At 36.5% G+C, this 17,151-nt stretch overlaps 1 protein-coding gene across 1 annotated transcript; it reads right to left on the minus strand.

Moving 5' to 3' along the window:
• Positions 1–425: 425 nt before the first annotated feature.
• Positions 426–17,088, minus strand: LOC120624232 (DEAD-box ATP-dependent RNA helicase 13). The gene is made up of 15 exons (XM_039890663.1): positions 16,942–17,088; positions 16,175–16,400; positions 15,258–15,527; positions 14,226–14,816; positions 13,308–13,460; positions 11,848–12,001; positions 11,424–11,601; positions 9,912–10,041; positions 7,917–8,049; positions 4,956–5,045; positions 4,305–4,416; positions 3,753–3,870; positions 3,337–3,514; positions 1,857–2,022; positions 426–557 (listed from the first exon to the last, which is right to left on the minus strand). The coding sequence occupies exons 1-15, from the start codon at positions 17,086–17,088 to the stop codon at positions 456–458; spliced, it is 2,748 nt and encodes a 915-aa protein (XP_039746597.1). The 3' UTR covers positions 426–455.
• Between the last annotated feature and the right edge of the window lie 63 nt (positions 17,089–17,151).

Genomic DNA, 17,151 nt, shown 5'->3' on the forward strand with positions numbered 1-17,151 from the left:
GCATTCGATATTGATAACCTAAAATCCAAGAACTGTATTTTTTTTGTCTGTCTGTTTGTATCTTGGCCGCGCATCGCGTCGAAACGACTGAGTGAATTCAAGTGAAATGCACGATTTGAGTCTCGAAGAGCTGCAGTACGCTATCCCGTCATTACGCATAGGAGAAGTGTTGTGGGTTTTAACACTTTATCGTACTCACCTATGAGATTTAGTGTGCAAAGGAACTCAAAATGTGCCCAAAACTAATGTGATTTTTTTCTTTGTTATTCAGATTTTTCTTTTAAAACAATCTATTTAAAGGTATTATTGGCATACCTCTCACAGATTAGTCCGCTACCATCTTAGACTGCTGTATTAACCACCAGAACTTGTAGTGGAAAAAAACACTACCAAAGCCGATCAGGTTTATGAATAAAAGGCTGAAGATTATTTCAAACGGCGCGTTTATTTACTTCTTAAAGTTTCTTAAATCTCTTTTCTAACTTCAGTAACGCGTCGTTTTTGCCTTTCCTCTTGTCTCTCTTCAGCTCGCCAGTCTCCAGAGACTTTTTCATTACCTGTGATTGAAAACATTCAGTTGAGAAATATAAGGGTTGAATGCATGAATGAATTAATGAGTAAATGAATGTATAATTGAACGAATAAATGAGAAGATGAATGAAAAATTCATAATCTTTTTTAATCTTTTACACTTTAACACCACACAAATTTACATCATCATCATCATCATATCAACGCATATTTGACGGCCGATTGGCGCAGTGGGCAGCGACCCTGCTTTCTGAGTCCAAGGCCGTGGGTTCGATTCCCACAACTGGACAATATTTGTGTGATGAACATGAAGTTTTTTCAGTGTCTGGGTGTTTATCTATATATTATAAGTATTTATGTGTATTATTCATAAAAATTATTCATCAGCTATCTTAGTACCCGTAACACAAGCTACTTTGGGACTAGATGGCGATGTGTGTATTGTCGTAGTATATTTATTTATTTATATTTATATATTTATTACCGGCCGACAAAAAGGCACGGGTCTTCTCCCACAATGAGAAGGGGTTAAGGCCGTAGTCCACCATGCTGGTGCAGTGCGGATCGGTGGACTCCACACACACCTTCAAGAACATTATCAATGACCTAACTAATAGTAATTCGGAACTGGACATATTTCACACCCCGCCGCTTCGGCTCCAAAAGCAAATTAAATGTTATATGTTTGAATGTTATGATTTTATTACTATTTTGAATTTGAATTTTTGGTTATTGTTATTATTATTGTTTTTTGTTTTTTTTTATTCTTAATGTTTTAATTTAATTTAATTTCTTGTCATTATTACTTTCTTTTAATAGCCCCGGGGAGACGAACAATGTCAAATGTCCGACAATGAGATAACTAGATAATGCGTTATAATAAAACTTTCAATGTATTAAATACCGTTTTTATATAGTTAGTGTCGTTTTTTCTACAAACGTAGAATGAGGCGTAGGATAAATTTTTTGAAATTTTTGTCCTGTTACGCCAAAGAAGTATAACTTCTAACGCGTTTATTTTTATGAGCTATGAATATACAAACCTGCAAAGCATTTTCCTCGAGCAACATCAAAGCGTCCGAACGTGTAGAGAATCTTTAATTTTAATGTTCAGTGACACTTGGTGGTCCGACAATGAGATAACTAGATAATGCGTTGTAATAAAACTTTCAATGTATTAAATACCTTTTTTATATTGTTAGTGCTTTTTTTCTACAAACAAAGAATGAGGCGTAGGATAAAACTTTTGAAATGATTTTTATCCTGTTACGCCAAAGAAGTATAACTTCTAAGGCGTTTTTTTAATGAGCTATATATATACAGACCTGCAAAGCATTTTCCTCGGGCATCACCAAAGCGTCCGGGTCGTTGAGTGTGGGGTACTTGAAGGAGAATCCCTTGGGGAACAGCGGCCTTGACAGCATGAAGTCCAACCTCTTCTTCTTGACCTTGAGGGCTTTGTCTATTGCAGGGTCCATGTGGGCGGAAGGACTGTTGTTTTGCTTAAGGATATCACTGTTGGTGTGAAACATCTAAAGGCGAGGGTAAACCTGATTGTTCCCCGGGCGTCTAACATAATTCAGAAAATTCAAAATTCATTTATTTCACGTAGGCGTCGGCCCCCAACGAGGTGGACGGATGACATCAGGCGAGTAGCTAGGAGCCGCTGGAGGCAAGCGGCCCAGGACCGTGTATTGTGGAACTCCCTACAAAAGACCTATGTCCAGCAGTGGACGTCGATTGGTTGACATGATGAAGATGATGATTGTCGGCGACGATTCTTAGCATTTAAGAATCTTAGGTAAAATTAGATATTATTTAAATGTTAAGCAGACACTGTAAATTAGAATCATTATTTAATAACACGTTAGATTGTATACGAAGTATTGTTAAATAAAGAGTCTCCATTGGCGGTCGAGAACTTTCACGCTCGATAGCTCACTAAGAGGTCTCGACCGAGAATTTAATAGACCATTCTGGCCGAACGCCAGGCGAGGGCCCCGATTTCTGAAGGGCCCCGATTTCTGACGTCATCCGGACGTGGATCCTTACCACGGTCACGGGGGCGTTCGGACTAAACAATGATTAGTCCAAAAGTCCACCAACAGTCAGATTAACGTCAAACCGAGCCGAGGTCCGAGCCCTCGCAGGAGGCACCCTCGGGTCGACGTCTCCCACTCGCCCCCCGATGTCGTCGAGCCCTGGGGCTCTTCTCATGGCGAGCTTTCGCGCTCGCCCCACTCCCCCGGTGACGCCGTAGCAACCCCTCAGGTGGTTATCGGCAAATGTCCATCCGAAAAATGAACGCCAGGCAGTCGACCCGGAGCATTGAAACAAGAAACATCTCAGCAGTCTTTTATTGCGAAGCAAATCCTGCTACCTGTAGAACGGTGTCGCTACCCCAACCACGGGCTACGACTACCTGGAACACGGTGGAAGTCACGACCGGAGTGCGTAGCAGAGGGGCGCTGACCAGCGCACGAGACAGAGCTCCAACTCTGTCTCAGAACATAAGGCAGGGTTCTTAAACCTGCCTTATTTCGCGCCTCGTCACACAGTGGGACACGTTCCCTTGGCGTTGCTTCGACATAAAACGCCGACGCGCCGCAACAATGATGATGACTAAAGAAGAAAGTTGTGTTTATTTTCACTGACCCCCCATTCACTTCAGTCATAGACTCGAACGGTGCAAAGATACCTCCCGTTAGGAAGATGGTGTCATAGTCGTTATCACTTAGCGATCCGCGTGTTGAGGTACAGCACGCCACACCTGACACCCACCACGCCGCAATTCACAAAGGATACACATCGTCGTCGTCCACGATCATATCCATTTCCTTGGCGACGCGGTCCCGCCAGCCCTGCGCGTGGGTCGCGCGTCGCTTCTTTAGCATCAAACCATCCATTTCGCGGGCCAGGTTCACCAGCTCCTTGATGGACGCCAGGCTATGCGACGACACGGGGAATGTCGCCAGCTCCGATGCTGGGATAACGGAAATATACCTTCAATTATCATGCTTTGGTGTACAATCATCAACATCACTATCACATTACGGGCCGAGTACAGGACACGAGTCTCCTCCCACAACGAGAAGGGGTCAAGGCCGTTGTCCAGGGCATGCAAGGAATACGTCCTGCAACGTGCCAACCTGAATCCATCAACATGAGACGTGGGTGTTAAGCCTGTAATTAAGACTTCATAAAAATGTGAAAACTCTTACTCTTGTTCAAGGTTCTACATATTTTGGCATATGAATATGCCTCGGCTGGTTCCATCATCAGAATGGTGAGACCTTCCTTGCAGGCGCGCGCAGTTCTACCGCTCCGGTGCACGTAATTCTGCAAGAAAATATAGTATAACTAGCGAGCCCCAGCGCCATCTGTCGGGATGATTTGTGAATCTAAACCATCCAGGGTACCACCCAAACACATACCAAAAAATTCAGTGACATACACACGCACACAAGAAATATATATATAAGATAACAGCTGGGTACCACCAATCCGCACTAGGCCAGCGTGGTGGACTACGGTCTTAACCCCTTCTCATTGTAGTTGGCCGGTATTAGGTTGATATGGTGAATAACTAGGTGACACGCACGAACCATTAGTATTAAATCTATGTATTATCCACAGACTATGCATTATTAAATAACACAGATAAATATAATTGAGTTTATCTCCTCAATGACAGTCTTTTAAGAAACTTAAAAAAAAAACAAATAACGAACGTAGAACCTAATGCAGTATATTTTCTGTATCATATCACTCACCTCAGCAGTTCTGGGTACTTGATAATGTATCACGTGGTCTACGTCTGGAATGTCAAGTCCTCTCGCTGCGACGTCGGTGGCCACCAAAACGCCCCTTGGATCATCGCGGAACCTGTCATGAGAATACATACATAATATGCAATAGCAAATGAAGCGAATGCAAGCTATGAAGCAAAATGTAAATTTCAAGACATTAGTAAATTCATAAACTTATAAATTTCATCCATGTACCCCCAAAAGTGCCACCTAAGTCAACTTTTGCGCCTTAATGTCCAGTTTATGTTTTGTCTGTTTTATTTTTATTTTTTATCCCACAGCCGATTGACGCAGTGGGCAGCGACCCTGCTTTCTGTGTCCAAGGCCGTGGGTTCGATTCCCACAACTGGAAAATGTTTGTGTGATGAACATGAATGTTTTTCAGTGTCTGGGTGTTTATCTGTATATTATAAATATCTATGTGTATTATATTCATAAAAATATTCATCAGCTATCTTAGTACCCATAACACAAGCTACGCTTACTTTGGGACTAGATGGCGATGTGTGTATTGTCGTAGTATATTTATTATTTATTTATTTTATAGCGTCTTTATCCATTGAACTCGCTTTCCCAGATTGTGTAACTTAACTTCAGTATAGTAGGTATACCCACCTTTCCAGATTCTTCAGTCTTTGTCGTTGCGGCATGCTGGCGTGCAATGGCAACGGCACACACTTCAGCAGTCCCAGTAGCTGAGCCAATCTGTTCAATTAGGACCATATTAGGGCCTTAGGACCTTATTAGGGCCTTAGGACCTTATTAGGGCCTTAGGACCTTATTAGGTCCTTAGGGCCTTATTTGTTTTAATTACGTTTTGATTTACATATATTATGAAATTCCGCCAAATTGTAAGTTCTACCTTATTGTGCTGTTGTATTTGTATCTCTGTAATTTTTCTCTGTGGTGTACAATAAAAGTGTATTCATTCATTCATTATGAACAATTTTGCTATTAAAATAATCCAAAAAAATAAAGATAATCAAATAAAAGCAAAAATTATTGAGAATAAAATGAACCCAAAAATATTATGGCAAATACTCAATGAAATTACGGGTAGAATTAAACAATCTTTAGATAATATAATATTAAATGCACTACAAAATAAACATACTGATACTAAAGAAATTGCAAAAAAAATTGCAATAAAATTTCACGAAAATGTTAAAAAAATTATACCAAATTGTAACACTACACTACTAGATAAATCTACTTATGCTCATCCCGCTAATGTTTCAATGCGATTCAAAAAAGCAACACCTGCAACAGTCTTAAAGATAATAAAATCATTAAGATGCGATAAAGCGCCAGGTGTAGATGGCGTGAGAGCATTGGACCCAAGACATATAGGCCAAAAAATATTACCAGTTTTAACAAAGCTGATAAACGCAACAGTCCAAACAGGAGAATACCCAGTTGAACTAAAATCTGGTATAGTCAGACCGGTCCATAAAACCGGAAGTCGTAAAGAATATGAAAATTACCGACCCATAACGATTCTACCTATAGTTAATAAAATTATCGAAAAATTTATAGGTAACCAAATATCTAAATTTTACGATGATAATAATATCATAAACGACACCCAATATGGATTTCAAACCCAAAAAAGTACAACTACTCTCTAACTTCACTAACACAATTTTTAAGCACCTAAATGTAAAACAACATATACTTATAGTATTCATTGATTATAGTAAGGCATTTGATACACTACGGCATGATGTTCTGTTGGAAAAGCTTGATGATTGTGGCATAAACCACATATAAGTGACCTCTAAAAAACTGGTGTAAAAACTATTTAAAGGAACGATCATACCAAGTTAAAGTTGGAAATGAATTAAGTAGCAGAATGCCTGTTGCAGAAGGTACAGCACAGGGATCAGTATTAGGACCGTTGCACTACATAACCTATGTCAATGACGCCACTGGGTTGAATAAAAATTGTGAAATTTACCAGTTTGCTGATGACACATGTCTTATAGCAGCGGGGCGGTCGCATAAATCCGTGTAATTGTGGTCCTGTTGACTTGGTTAGTTACCATAAATACCTTGGTGTCGTAATTGACGATCGTCTTAAGTGGACAGCACACATAAACCACGTGTGTGATAAATTACGATCCATGTTGGCAAAATTTACTCTTATAAAAAATAGAATTCCTTATAGTATACGCTTATCGCTTTACAAAGCTCTTAGTAGTTATGGGAGGACATGTAAATCACATTTAGATACCATTTACCAGCTCCAAATGCGCTTGCTAAAAACCGTTGTACCATACAAAGTCAAAAACAATTTTAGAGGTAATTACCATGAATTATTCTCGTACTGTAAAATCATGCCAATACACGATAAAATTAAATATACCTTATTAATGGAGAACTTTTTCAAGAAAAATCTCCAAAAGCAGATTAAACTACCAATAATAACGCGCAGTATGTCAAACGCCCAACTCATTATTCCCCAAAGTAAGAATTTGTACGGAAGGCAGACCCTGGATTGTCTAGTGCCGACTTTGCTGAACAGCTTGCCTTATAAACTAAAGCAGGAAATAAACTCTAAAAACATAAAGGAGAAACTTAAAACATTTTTCTGTCAAACTAATAAATGTAATAATAAATAGCTGGAACATCCTGTGTAAAGTTTACTCAAACGATAAAGTGCGATATGTGGAACTGGTTGAAACGCGATAATTATTTTTTATATTTTTTTTTGGAACTACCCGTCATATATCATATTTTGTATGTAGCTTTAAAATACTGTACCTACTTATAATTCCGAGCGCTTAACGATGAATACCGGTGTACGGATAAACCCGTCTGGGTTTTTGTTACGCCGTAACAGATATTGTTATGTTAACATAAAAAATGTATATTTTTCATTAAATTAATTAATAAATTAATTAATGACTAAATATGTATACCTACAATGTTTTATGCAAATAAAAGAATTTGTATTTGAATTTATTTAGCCTGCATTTACGGGTGGTGCGCGTGACAAATGTTTACAGATGCTCACGCGCAAAAACCATCATTTTATGGAATAATGGGGTAGAGAGCGAAGCGGTGATAGCCCAGTGGGGTGAGACATCGGCTTCGCTTTCGCGCAGCTGAGTTCTCAGCACGCACCTCTGACTTTCTAAGTTATGTGCGTTTTAAGCAACTCAAATATCACTAGCTTCAATGGTAAAGGAAATCATCGTGAGGTAACTTGCATGGCTGAGAGTTCTCCATAATGTTGTCAAAAGTGTGTAGAGTCCATCAATCTGCACTGGGCCAGCGTGGTGGGCCACGGCTTTAACACCTTCTCATTGTGGAAGGAGACCCGTGACCTGTAGAGGCCGGTAAAGTATTGATATGATAATGATTCTTAAGCTTACCATATACTTAAATATGAGTTACAGTAAATAAACAATAGTCGCCCCCTTTTAATATTCCATTTTATCGGTTTCGCACGCTTAAAAATCACTTTTAGTGATAAGGCCGCCTTTGCACCCTAGCGCTGAGTACTGTTACTGTTCTCCTTGTGTTTTTCGTGTTGTGTTGGTGTAAAGTTTTTCTATTCTATTCTATTCTTACCTTTTAACACTGCCGATTGAGTTACAAAACACGATTGTCCTCCCGGGATGTCGCTTCAATATGTAATACAGGTACGCGTCTTTCTGCTCGAACGAGCAGGTTATGCGAGACTCGGTCAAGCTGTCGGCTGTACCTGTGATAAAAAATAAAAAAAAGTTTTACACGGCAACTACTTCTTATATAGATAGTCCAAATTTCAAATTCAAATTAATTTATTTCAAATAGGCCTACTTTATAAGCACTTTTGAAACGTAAGTATGTTTGTTTGTAATAATTCTACCACCGGTTCGGAAAGCAGATTCTACCGAGAAGAGCCGGCAAGAAACTCAGTAGTTGCTCTTTTCCAACATCAACATTTACAATCATTTTTCTATCTTGCGGGAGATGAGATATTTTATGTATGATATATAGATATTTATAGATACTATAACAATACTATATTTATAGATATTTATTTTTCTGGCTGCTTCCAATCTACCTTGTCATTAAGGAATTCATCAGATGTATAGTAACCTCGCTGTATTAAATGTGTTTTTACACGTTTTTAAATGTATGCATGCATTGGTAGATCAAGAATTTCCTTAGGAATCATGTTGTAAAAGCGTCCATTAAACTATCATAATCGAGGTCATCAATCATCAATAGTCTATAGCAGTCCATAGATGGACTAAAGGCCTCTCATAATTTTTGCCTATTTATTTATTTATTCATAAGACACACCAGGTATTAATTGTAACTACATTCATAAAAAAAAAATATGTGCTAGAATTACAAATTCTGTCTAGTACCATTACAGTAATCAATTATAGGTGTATACAGCATTATAGTTGTTATCTCCGGTCACAATTTAAAAAAAAAAATATTGAAAACTTAAATAACTATAGATTATTTACTATAGATTAGCCTATAATGACCACGCTGGGCAGACGGGATAGTAATCGCAGTAGATGCTAAATACTAGTAGTACATAGATGACGCCCTTTCTCCGTTATATATTCCCTTAGTCAAATACAAATTCAAATATTTATTTGCGTGATTGCAGGTTAACAAAGGAAATGACCAGGATTGGGCGGCGTGTCACATGTATATTAAATCCAAAAAAATTATCAACATTTCTTTTACCCTACCATTAAAAAACTCAATAAATAATTGATTGATTGACTACATTATTTTGCACAACCGCCAACCTACAAAATAGAACCTAAATGTTGCCAGATATCGGAGCTGTATTTAAATCAATTATTTATTAGAAATCGATTCAAAAATAACGATACTTTTTGACTAATTAAAATGATTACCTACATTCATTCAAACTTCAAAATAATAATAAAATATCTAACTAACGAATAACGTAAAACCGAAAATCGCTTGAATAATTAAAACTAACCTTTTTCTAATCAAATAATGCTACAATGATTCAAATATCATTTTTCCTTAAAAAATAATGCAATACTGAATACTAATTACGATATTGTTTAATAAAAAAACGACTTCAAAAATCGAGTGTCAAAATAGTTATATCTATCAACACCATATATAAACATTCGGCCGGTTGCGGCAAGTGGTTTTTGTTTACATCACAGATAATAATTTCAGCAACTTAAACAATGATTTCTCTTAAACCTGGGTGAATAAATCAAAATAGTTTGCAGAATTTTGAAAGATAATTGTTATTCTACGTAATAAAATTATAACCACTGTGACTGTTATAATTTCATTAGGGGCCCAAAGCTACTAAGTAAATGGGCAATGTCCTTTGATCTTATAATAAAACATAAGTTCCGTGCTACAATCTGCCATGCAAATTATAACAGCACCTTAATTATAAAATTATTTTCACATTTCATACAAAATGTCAGCAAAATTAAGATATCAAAAGTTAATAACAATGTCAACCTAAAATTAAATAATATAAAGTAAAGCAAAATATAAACCTAGATATACAATTATTTAAACCTTTAGTTTTACTTTGAACTTGAAACGAATAATATTTACCCAAATTCTCCGTAGTTATGTCCACTACTTTTGGATCTGTCATCCCGATCATATTTATTAGCTTCTTGATCTTTTGCTGCGAAGTCATTTTGTTGACTTTCCGATTTATTATTTTACCTCTCTTGGTTACCTTAAAAAAAGCAGGTTAAGTAAAACTTCTTTAAAATTCCACGTCAAAAATGCTCCTTGTATGTAAAAATTTCTCGCTATGTATAACGAACTCTCTTCGCACAAAAACTACATCCATACATCTATCCATCCATAGGAACCGTCTCATATACAATGTGTAAATGAAACCGAAATAATAAGATCAAAGTTTATATAAAACGTAAGCTTACAGAAAAATCCTATTATAACGTTAAGGATTACTTAAACAATAAAAAAGCTTGGGTGTGAACTGCTCTAACTTCATAGCGTAATATAAATTTACGAGATGGTGATAACAAAAAAAAAATTACCCTGCTAAGTTTGTTGTGGACTCTTCTTAGACCAGGGCGTGTTTAGAACCCTCGTAACTTTAGGTTCAAGTTGGCGAACGAAGTTATCACCACTTACAATTATGTAAACATATTATATGTATGAACGATAAACCTACATTATTAAAAAAAGTTTTGAATTTGGATTATTTATTTATTATTAGAGGCTGTAGAGGACGTTATTAACTGTCTCTGAGACTTATCTGTGAAACCAAAACGCTAATAATTTATGAGTAAGTCATTGCCACAGTTTTTCATCAATCAGATACGGCCTTAACATCACATGCAAAAGTAAAATCAAGTGACTCCTGGCAATTTATTGAGTACGCGTCGCGTAGCGTAGGTACTGTGCAGGTGTCGGTCTTTTATCTTCAATAGGGTTGTCCTAAGTAAACACTTAGAATGTTCTGAATTAATTTGTATGGAAAAATAAATGTGCTTATTTTGATGTAATATTTTTACAAGGTTAGTCCTTATGAAATATACTTATGCACCCTTCAACAGTTTTTTGTAAATCCGTTACACGTTGTATAATGGTGTAGCATACCGCAACCGTAGTTAAAAATCAATAACAGTCATGAAATAACTTCTTTAAAGCGACCGTGTTCCTCAACATTGCTTGTCATCAAACGTGGCTGTAGTAAATGCCTCACCAATAGATTACCCTCCCTCAAAATATTTTACTTCCAAGGTCTGTATGCTTTAATCCTACTAATATTATAAATGTGAAAGTGTGGATATTTGTTACTCAATCACGCAAAAACGACTGAACGGATTTGGATGAAATTTGGCATGAAATTTTATCCCGATCCCTTAAGTAGTTCCCGAGGGAAAATTGAAAATTGTTAACGAGCAAAGCTGTAGAGCCAATTCTGTAGTCCACGCATACGAAGTCGCGGGCGGAAGCTAGTAACTTATATTATCAAAATTACAAATAAGGATACGATTATGCTATTGGACAGTTCTTTCATGATAGACGTAAGTAACTCTTTGATATGTTTCGGGCAATTAAGGCTTCAAAAACTTCAGTACATACCTTTTTCCCTTTCATATGAGTGGGTAGATCGTGAACAAGAGTAAGTGTTGCCGAAAACACAAAGTTCTGCCTGGCACTTCGATGTGATTCTTCACAGTTGAGCCTCTCCAATAATGGCTCAAGTTCCTCAAAATGTCCGCGCTCTAGCATTCTGTCCGTTTCATCTATTGCTAGAAATCTGGCGGAGAAAATGTTTCACTTCTTTAGCAGATTGCGAAACTAAACTTTTTAGTTTTCTGCGACTATTTATTATCGCTGTTTATCGAATATTTATTATGTATATGTATAGATATTATTTCCAATTGTGTACCAGTGCTCAGAGAGTTGATAAAGCTGTGGGAGTCTACTGATCATCAGGTGAGATTGCAGTCAAGGGCTAATTTGTAGTGGAAGAAAGAAAGGATAAAGAAGACAATTCACTGACTTGACAGCTGTCAGTTGCTGTAGATGCGGCTGTCCCTGGTTGAGCAGTTCCCACAGTCGTCCCGGAGTGGCCACGACGATTTCCGGCCCCGAGCGGAGCACCCTCTCCTGTTTCACCTCTGCCATACCACCCACGATGGTTGCTACCCTTATTCCTGTTCAAATTCATTACTTTCACTGTTTCTTTGTTTCGTTATTTTTTCACTATTGCACGCCTCATAAGCGAAGTGTTGAGGTAGGTATTGCTGTCAGTTAACGCACACCGAGTGATCCACCTACTTAAAATTTCACTTTTTTTTAGTCTTTGCTTTTATAATTGAATATAAATAGACAAATGCTGAGAAAAAACACTCGTGATATTTTTAAAAACTCTTTTTATTATTTAAACAAATTAAAAAATTGTTTAAAATGTTCTGTCTTGGACGTCCGTGTGTCTGTATGTGCGGATCCCGTATCTTGTGGTCACGATAACGAGCGAAATACTTCACTTATAGAGTTGGTTTTTTTTAAAGGCTTCAGTATTTTGAGGAATAGAAGCCTATTACTTTTCACGGTATAATTAGATGTAGTTTAATTATTATTTACAAACAATCCCAATTTTATTGTAATGAATGAGATTATGAGGCACTTTTGGATTTTCCAACTATTTGCCTATTTTGGTCGAGCACCGCTGCCAAAACTTTATCGCCATTGTTTGTTTTCTGTTATTTATAATTTAAAATAAACGTGTCATCCGGCACGGTATGCCTGGCCGATGTGAAACATCAAATTGTTTTGTGCAAGTGATATGCATAATAGAGCAGATTATAACAAGAATCAGATCTGAGTGATTTTGCTTTCTTTGTAAGAGGCACCTTTTTATTATACCTAATAACCGAGAGTCCTCTGTGCAGAACATGCATGGTCAAAGTCAAATGAAACATCGACCCACGTAATGCTCCGGTGTAGAGAAGTAGCAGAGCAACGCATAGCATACTTTGGCTCCCCAGCACACTCCCTGAAGCACTTGGCGACCTGGGCGGCCAGCTAAGCTTTGAAGTGAGTTCGGCTGGCTGGAGTGACCCAGCGGGGAGCTGTACCAGTGGCACTACGTACAACGGAAGGTTCCGGCCGACCAAGTATGGAGACAAGCCCAGGGAAAGAAGAAGAGAGACACTTTTGGACCGAAAGATGATGCATTACTTTTTTTATAATGATTTATAAGTAAAGCTGGAATCCTGGGGTAGCTGGAAGAGATCTCTTATAGAGATAAGTTTTCCTTTGTACACTTCATGTATCTTATGTTCACAATCACAATTTATGGTACATAAATAATAAATAAATAAAGCTAAGCATATGGAGTGACCCAGCAGTGGCACCGAACCAGCAGACCTACATATAAGGGATGGTTCTGGTCAACCAAGTACAGAGACAGGCCCACAAACTCTGAATGCTCTGAAGAAGATGAATATTTTGTCTCACCTGTGTATTTAGCTGCTGCTATCAAATGCCTGCTAATCTGTATCGCAAGCTCTCTTGTTGGAGTCAATATCAGTGCATACAGAGGCTTCCCAGTCTTGTACAAAACATTCCCTGGTAACTCTACGTCATCTATTACTTTAACACATCCTATACCTAGAACAATAAAGATTTTTAATTTTATTACACAACAAGGTAGCGTGTGCTGACATTGCACACGCTACCTTGTTACCTAGTGGTAAGTGATGATCTAAGATGCGGGCTAACCTGTTACAGAGTATGGCAGTTGTATTTAACCTATACCCCTAATTGGTTTCTACGCGACATCATACCGGAACGCTGGATAGCTTAGCGGCACGTCTTTTTCGTTAGGGTGGTAACTAGCCACGGCCGAAGCCGATTACTACTAACTCATGAGTTTTGCTACCAACTTTTCGAATTGATTCAATAAACCGAAATTTCTAAACAAGGATTTACTTTTATAATACATGTAGAAAGTTCTCACAGATTTTACTATATATTATTTGATTTTAGTACATAAAACGTTATTTTGCTTTGTAAGAAAATTAAAGCTTTATAGAGAGATACAGTTTATAACTTAACTATATATAATAATAATAATAAATATACTACGACAATACACACATCGCCATCTAGCCCCAATGTAAGCGCAGCTTGTGTTATGGGTACTAAGATAGCTGATGAATATTTTTTATGAATATAATACACATAACTACTTATAACATACAGATAAACACCCAGACACAGAAAAACATTCATGTTCATCACACAAACATTTTCCAGCTGTGGGAATCTAACCCATGACCTTGGACTCAGAAAGCAGGGTCGCTGCCCACTGCGCCACTCGGCTGTCAATATATAAACAAAAGATAATTTTATTACTTAGGTAAACTTTCTTACTTTGTGCATTTGCATCAACTTCATCAACACCATCCATTTCAATCTCATTTCCACTAACATCACCATCTTCATCGTTTTCATTTCCTTTATCAAGATTGTTATCATCTTTAACACTAGCATCATCTTCTTCATCACTAGATTTCAGATCATCAGAATCCAACATGTCTGACAAATGTATATAATCATCTTCATCACTATCATTCCCTTCATCAACCGATTCCTCTCGTTTTCTAACAGGTATTTCAACTTCTTCTATAAAATCATCATTTGTTGCTTCACCTAGCACCTCGCCAATTTTTGACGCTTCATTATTTTCGTCATCACCAGAACTGTAACCATCTTCTGAAGATTCTTTAACTTCCTTTTCTTTTTTACCTCTACCTTTTCCTTTGTTTTTGGTTGTATTCAGTTTTTCTACTTCACTTTTACTTTTCTTTTTAGCCGAAGTCTTTTTATAAGGAATATCATAAACATCTAAACCTTTAAGTTCAGCTTTTTCTTTTAATTTCATTATACCGGTCAAAATAGGAAGACCGAAAGCTAGGGTCTTACCACTTCCTGTTTCAGCAGCTCCTAAAATATCTCTCCTACCTAAAAATTTTATTCATAGTTAGGTTGAGTAGAAGATTTTCACAAAACCATTTAAGTACCAGATAAAAGAACATTCAGACATTTTCGTGCTATTGCATACATTAAAATAAATATGATCCAATAATCCAGTATACAAAATTATTGACCACCTATTTACCAACTTAGAAATAAAGCAGATTAATATCAACTTGTTTGACATTTATAACTCCACATTTTATTTATTTGAAAAATTTTGGATGTATTTCTTCGACATCAAAAGTTAATAATAATCTGTATCTATCAAAATAATCTGTATACATAGAATGAATCTATGATAATCTATCTTTAATTTAGATATGGCAAGAACACAAATTAAACAGCATTTTTTATTCATTAGTTAGATACCACATCCATCATTGGGTAAGATTTTATAAACCAATCAAAATTAGTGAAACAAATTACCATGAACGGCAGCTGGCAAACTTAGCTCCTGTATTTTAGTAGGCCTCTTAAACCCTAACTCCATTAATGCCTTGACTATTTCCTGCGGCAGTTTAAACTCAGCCCACGACAGCATATCATCAGGAGTTAAACTTGATACCACTTCTGATATATCTTCCCCTAACTTCCTCTTTTTTGTTTTTTTACATAAACTTTGCTTCTTCACTGTTATTACAGCTTCTTCATTCTTGTTAATCTCCTTTTTATTTTTAATTAATTTTGTTTGATTACCTAAAAACAGTGAATTCCCATCTCATCATAAGTTTTTCAAAGACACAAGTGAAGATAAATTGAATGATTTCATGAGTCAAGCTCTTATTGATGACTTTATTTTATTATTATTTATTAGAGGGATATTATAGAGGGGACGCCTGCCATTGCCAGACGGGTGATCAGTCCTCTGTAAGGACTATTCCAACCTATTCCCTATATATATTGATGACTTAATACAGGTGATATATTTTAGACCTCTTGCTTCCTGACAAAATTATATCCCTCAGTTATATCCCCTGTGTATGGAAAGTTATAAAACAAACATGTCCACCTGCCAAAGCGCTGCTGCCGGGAATAGTAAAAGTTTTTACCCATTTATTATTACACATTATATTAATATCCAAATATTCTTTCCAATTGTGCACTATTGCTCAGAGGGTTGATAAAGCTGTGGGAGAAGACAAAATTTTATCCGTCCCTATGCTATGATGGAAATTATAGATTGCACTAAAACGCAAGAATTAGATGAATATAGAATTGTATACTCAAAATGTCCTAAGCACAGGATCCAATCGGGGTTCAATCAGACTCCTAACAAGTTTGTTATGATTTAATCAATGTTTCTATCTCTATTTAAAGATTAATAAACAATGAGGGAATAATACCTTTTGAAAAATCCTTAATTTGTTTTAATTTACCGTCAATATCAATTTTATTTGTGGGAGACGGTGCTTCTTTTTCACATGTTTCTACAATAAAGCCATTACTTAACTTCACTTTTTTCTTTGGACATGCAACTGATTCTTGCGGATCTTTGCTTTCTTTATTTTTACGTTTCTTTGCATCTTTAGGCTTTGTTTCTTTTTGTTTAGCGCTATTGTCTTGATTTTTCTGCAAACAGAAATTCACATATAGGAAATGGAAACCAAAAAATTTTATTGGACTACTACTCACTAGTCCTATATCTGTTAATTGTCCAGAAACTCCCTCTATTCAGTATTATGTCACAATAGGTTAATAAGTTTATGTTTTTAACCACACTGGAATTAATGCCTCCAAGTGCTTTTTTGTGTGTGAAGCTTCCGCCTCCGAGATCTCTGTTTAAATTTCATTTTTTCCATGTGTCTCTTAAATCTGTTTTATAAGATTCAAAATGACTACCTTTTTTAATGTGTAATATTTATTCAAAATCAAATGAGATATATTCACGTACGTTTAAGCATACCCTCTGGACCACAGGACAGAAGCTATGCCAAGTTTTCATCAATTTAAAAAACATAAACTAAAAATTACCGGTTATTATAGATTTTAATGAGTAGTTTAGACTTTCGCATAGCTATGACACACACTAAATAAAAAACAAATTAAACTAGTATAAGCGTTAAAATGTATAAAAAGTAAATAAAGTATAGAATTATTGATAAATAGATACCTTTTTCGATCGTTTAGTGCTTTTATCCAGACCATACTCAGTGCATTCCTCAAGTCCAACAAATCCATGTAATTTGTCCATCATTGACGCTGGAAATCCATCCATGGGTACTGAATCCCATTTCATAGTATGTATCTTTTTCGACATATTGTTTAATTATTTTATTATCTTTTAAAAATAAAATATATGCACTGTATACAACTTTGTAAC

Source organism: Pararge aegeria, chromosome 1 (genome assembly GCF_905163445.1).
Source record: "Pararge aegeria chromosome 1, ilParAegt1.1, whole genome shotgun sequence".
Lineage (NCBI taxonomy): Eukaryota > Metazoa > Arthropoda > Insecta > Lepidoptera > Nymphalidae > Pararge > Pararge aegeria.

Excerpts from the sequence above, each read along its gene's own strand:
- LOC120624232 (XM_039890663.1), bottom strand. The coding sequence starts at position 17,088 with ATGTCGAAAAAGATACATACTATGAAATGGGATTCAGTACCCATGGAT. Across the intron at positions 15,528-16,174 it reads AATTAAGGATTTTTCAAAAG|GTAATCAAACAAAATTAATT; the intron begins GTATTATTCCCT and ends CACTGTTTTTAG. Across the intron at positions 11,602-11,847 it reads CAGCAACTGACAGCTGTCAA|ATTTCTAGCAATAGATGAAA; the intron begins GTCAGTGAATTG and ends TTTCTCCGCCAG.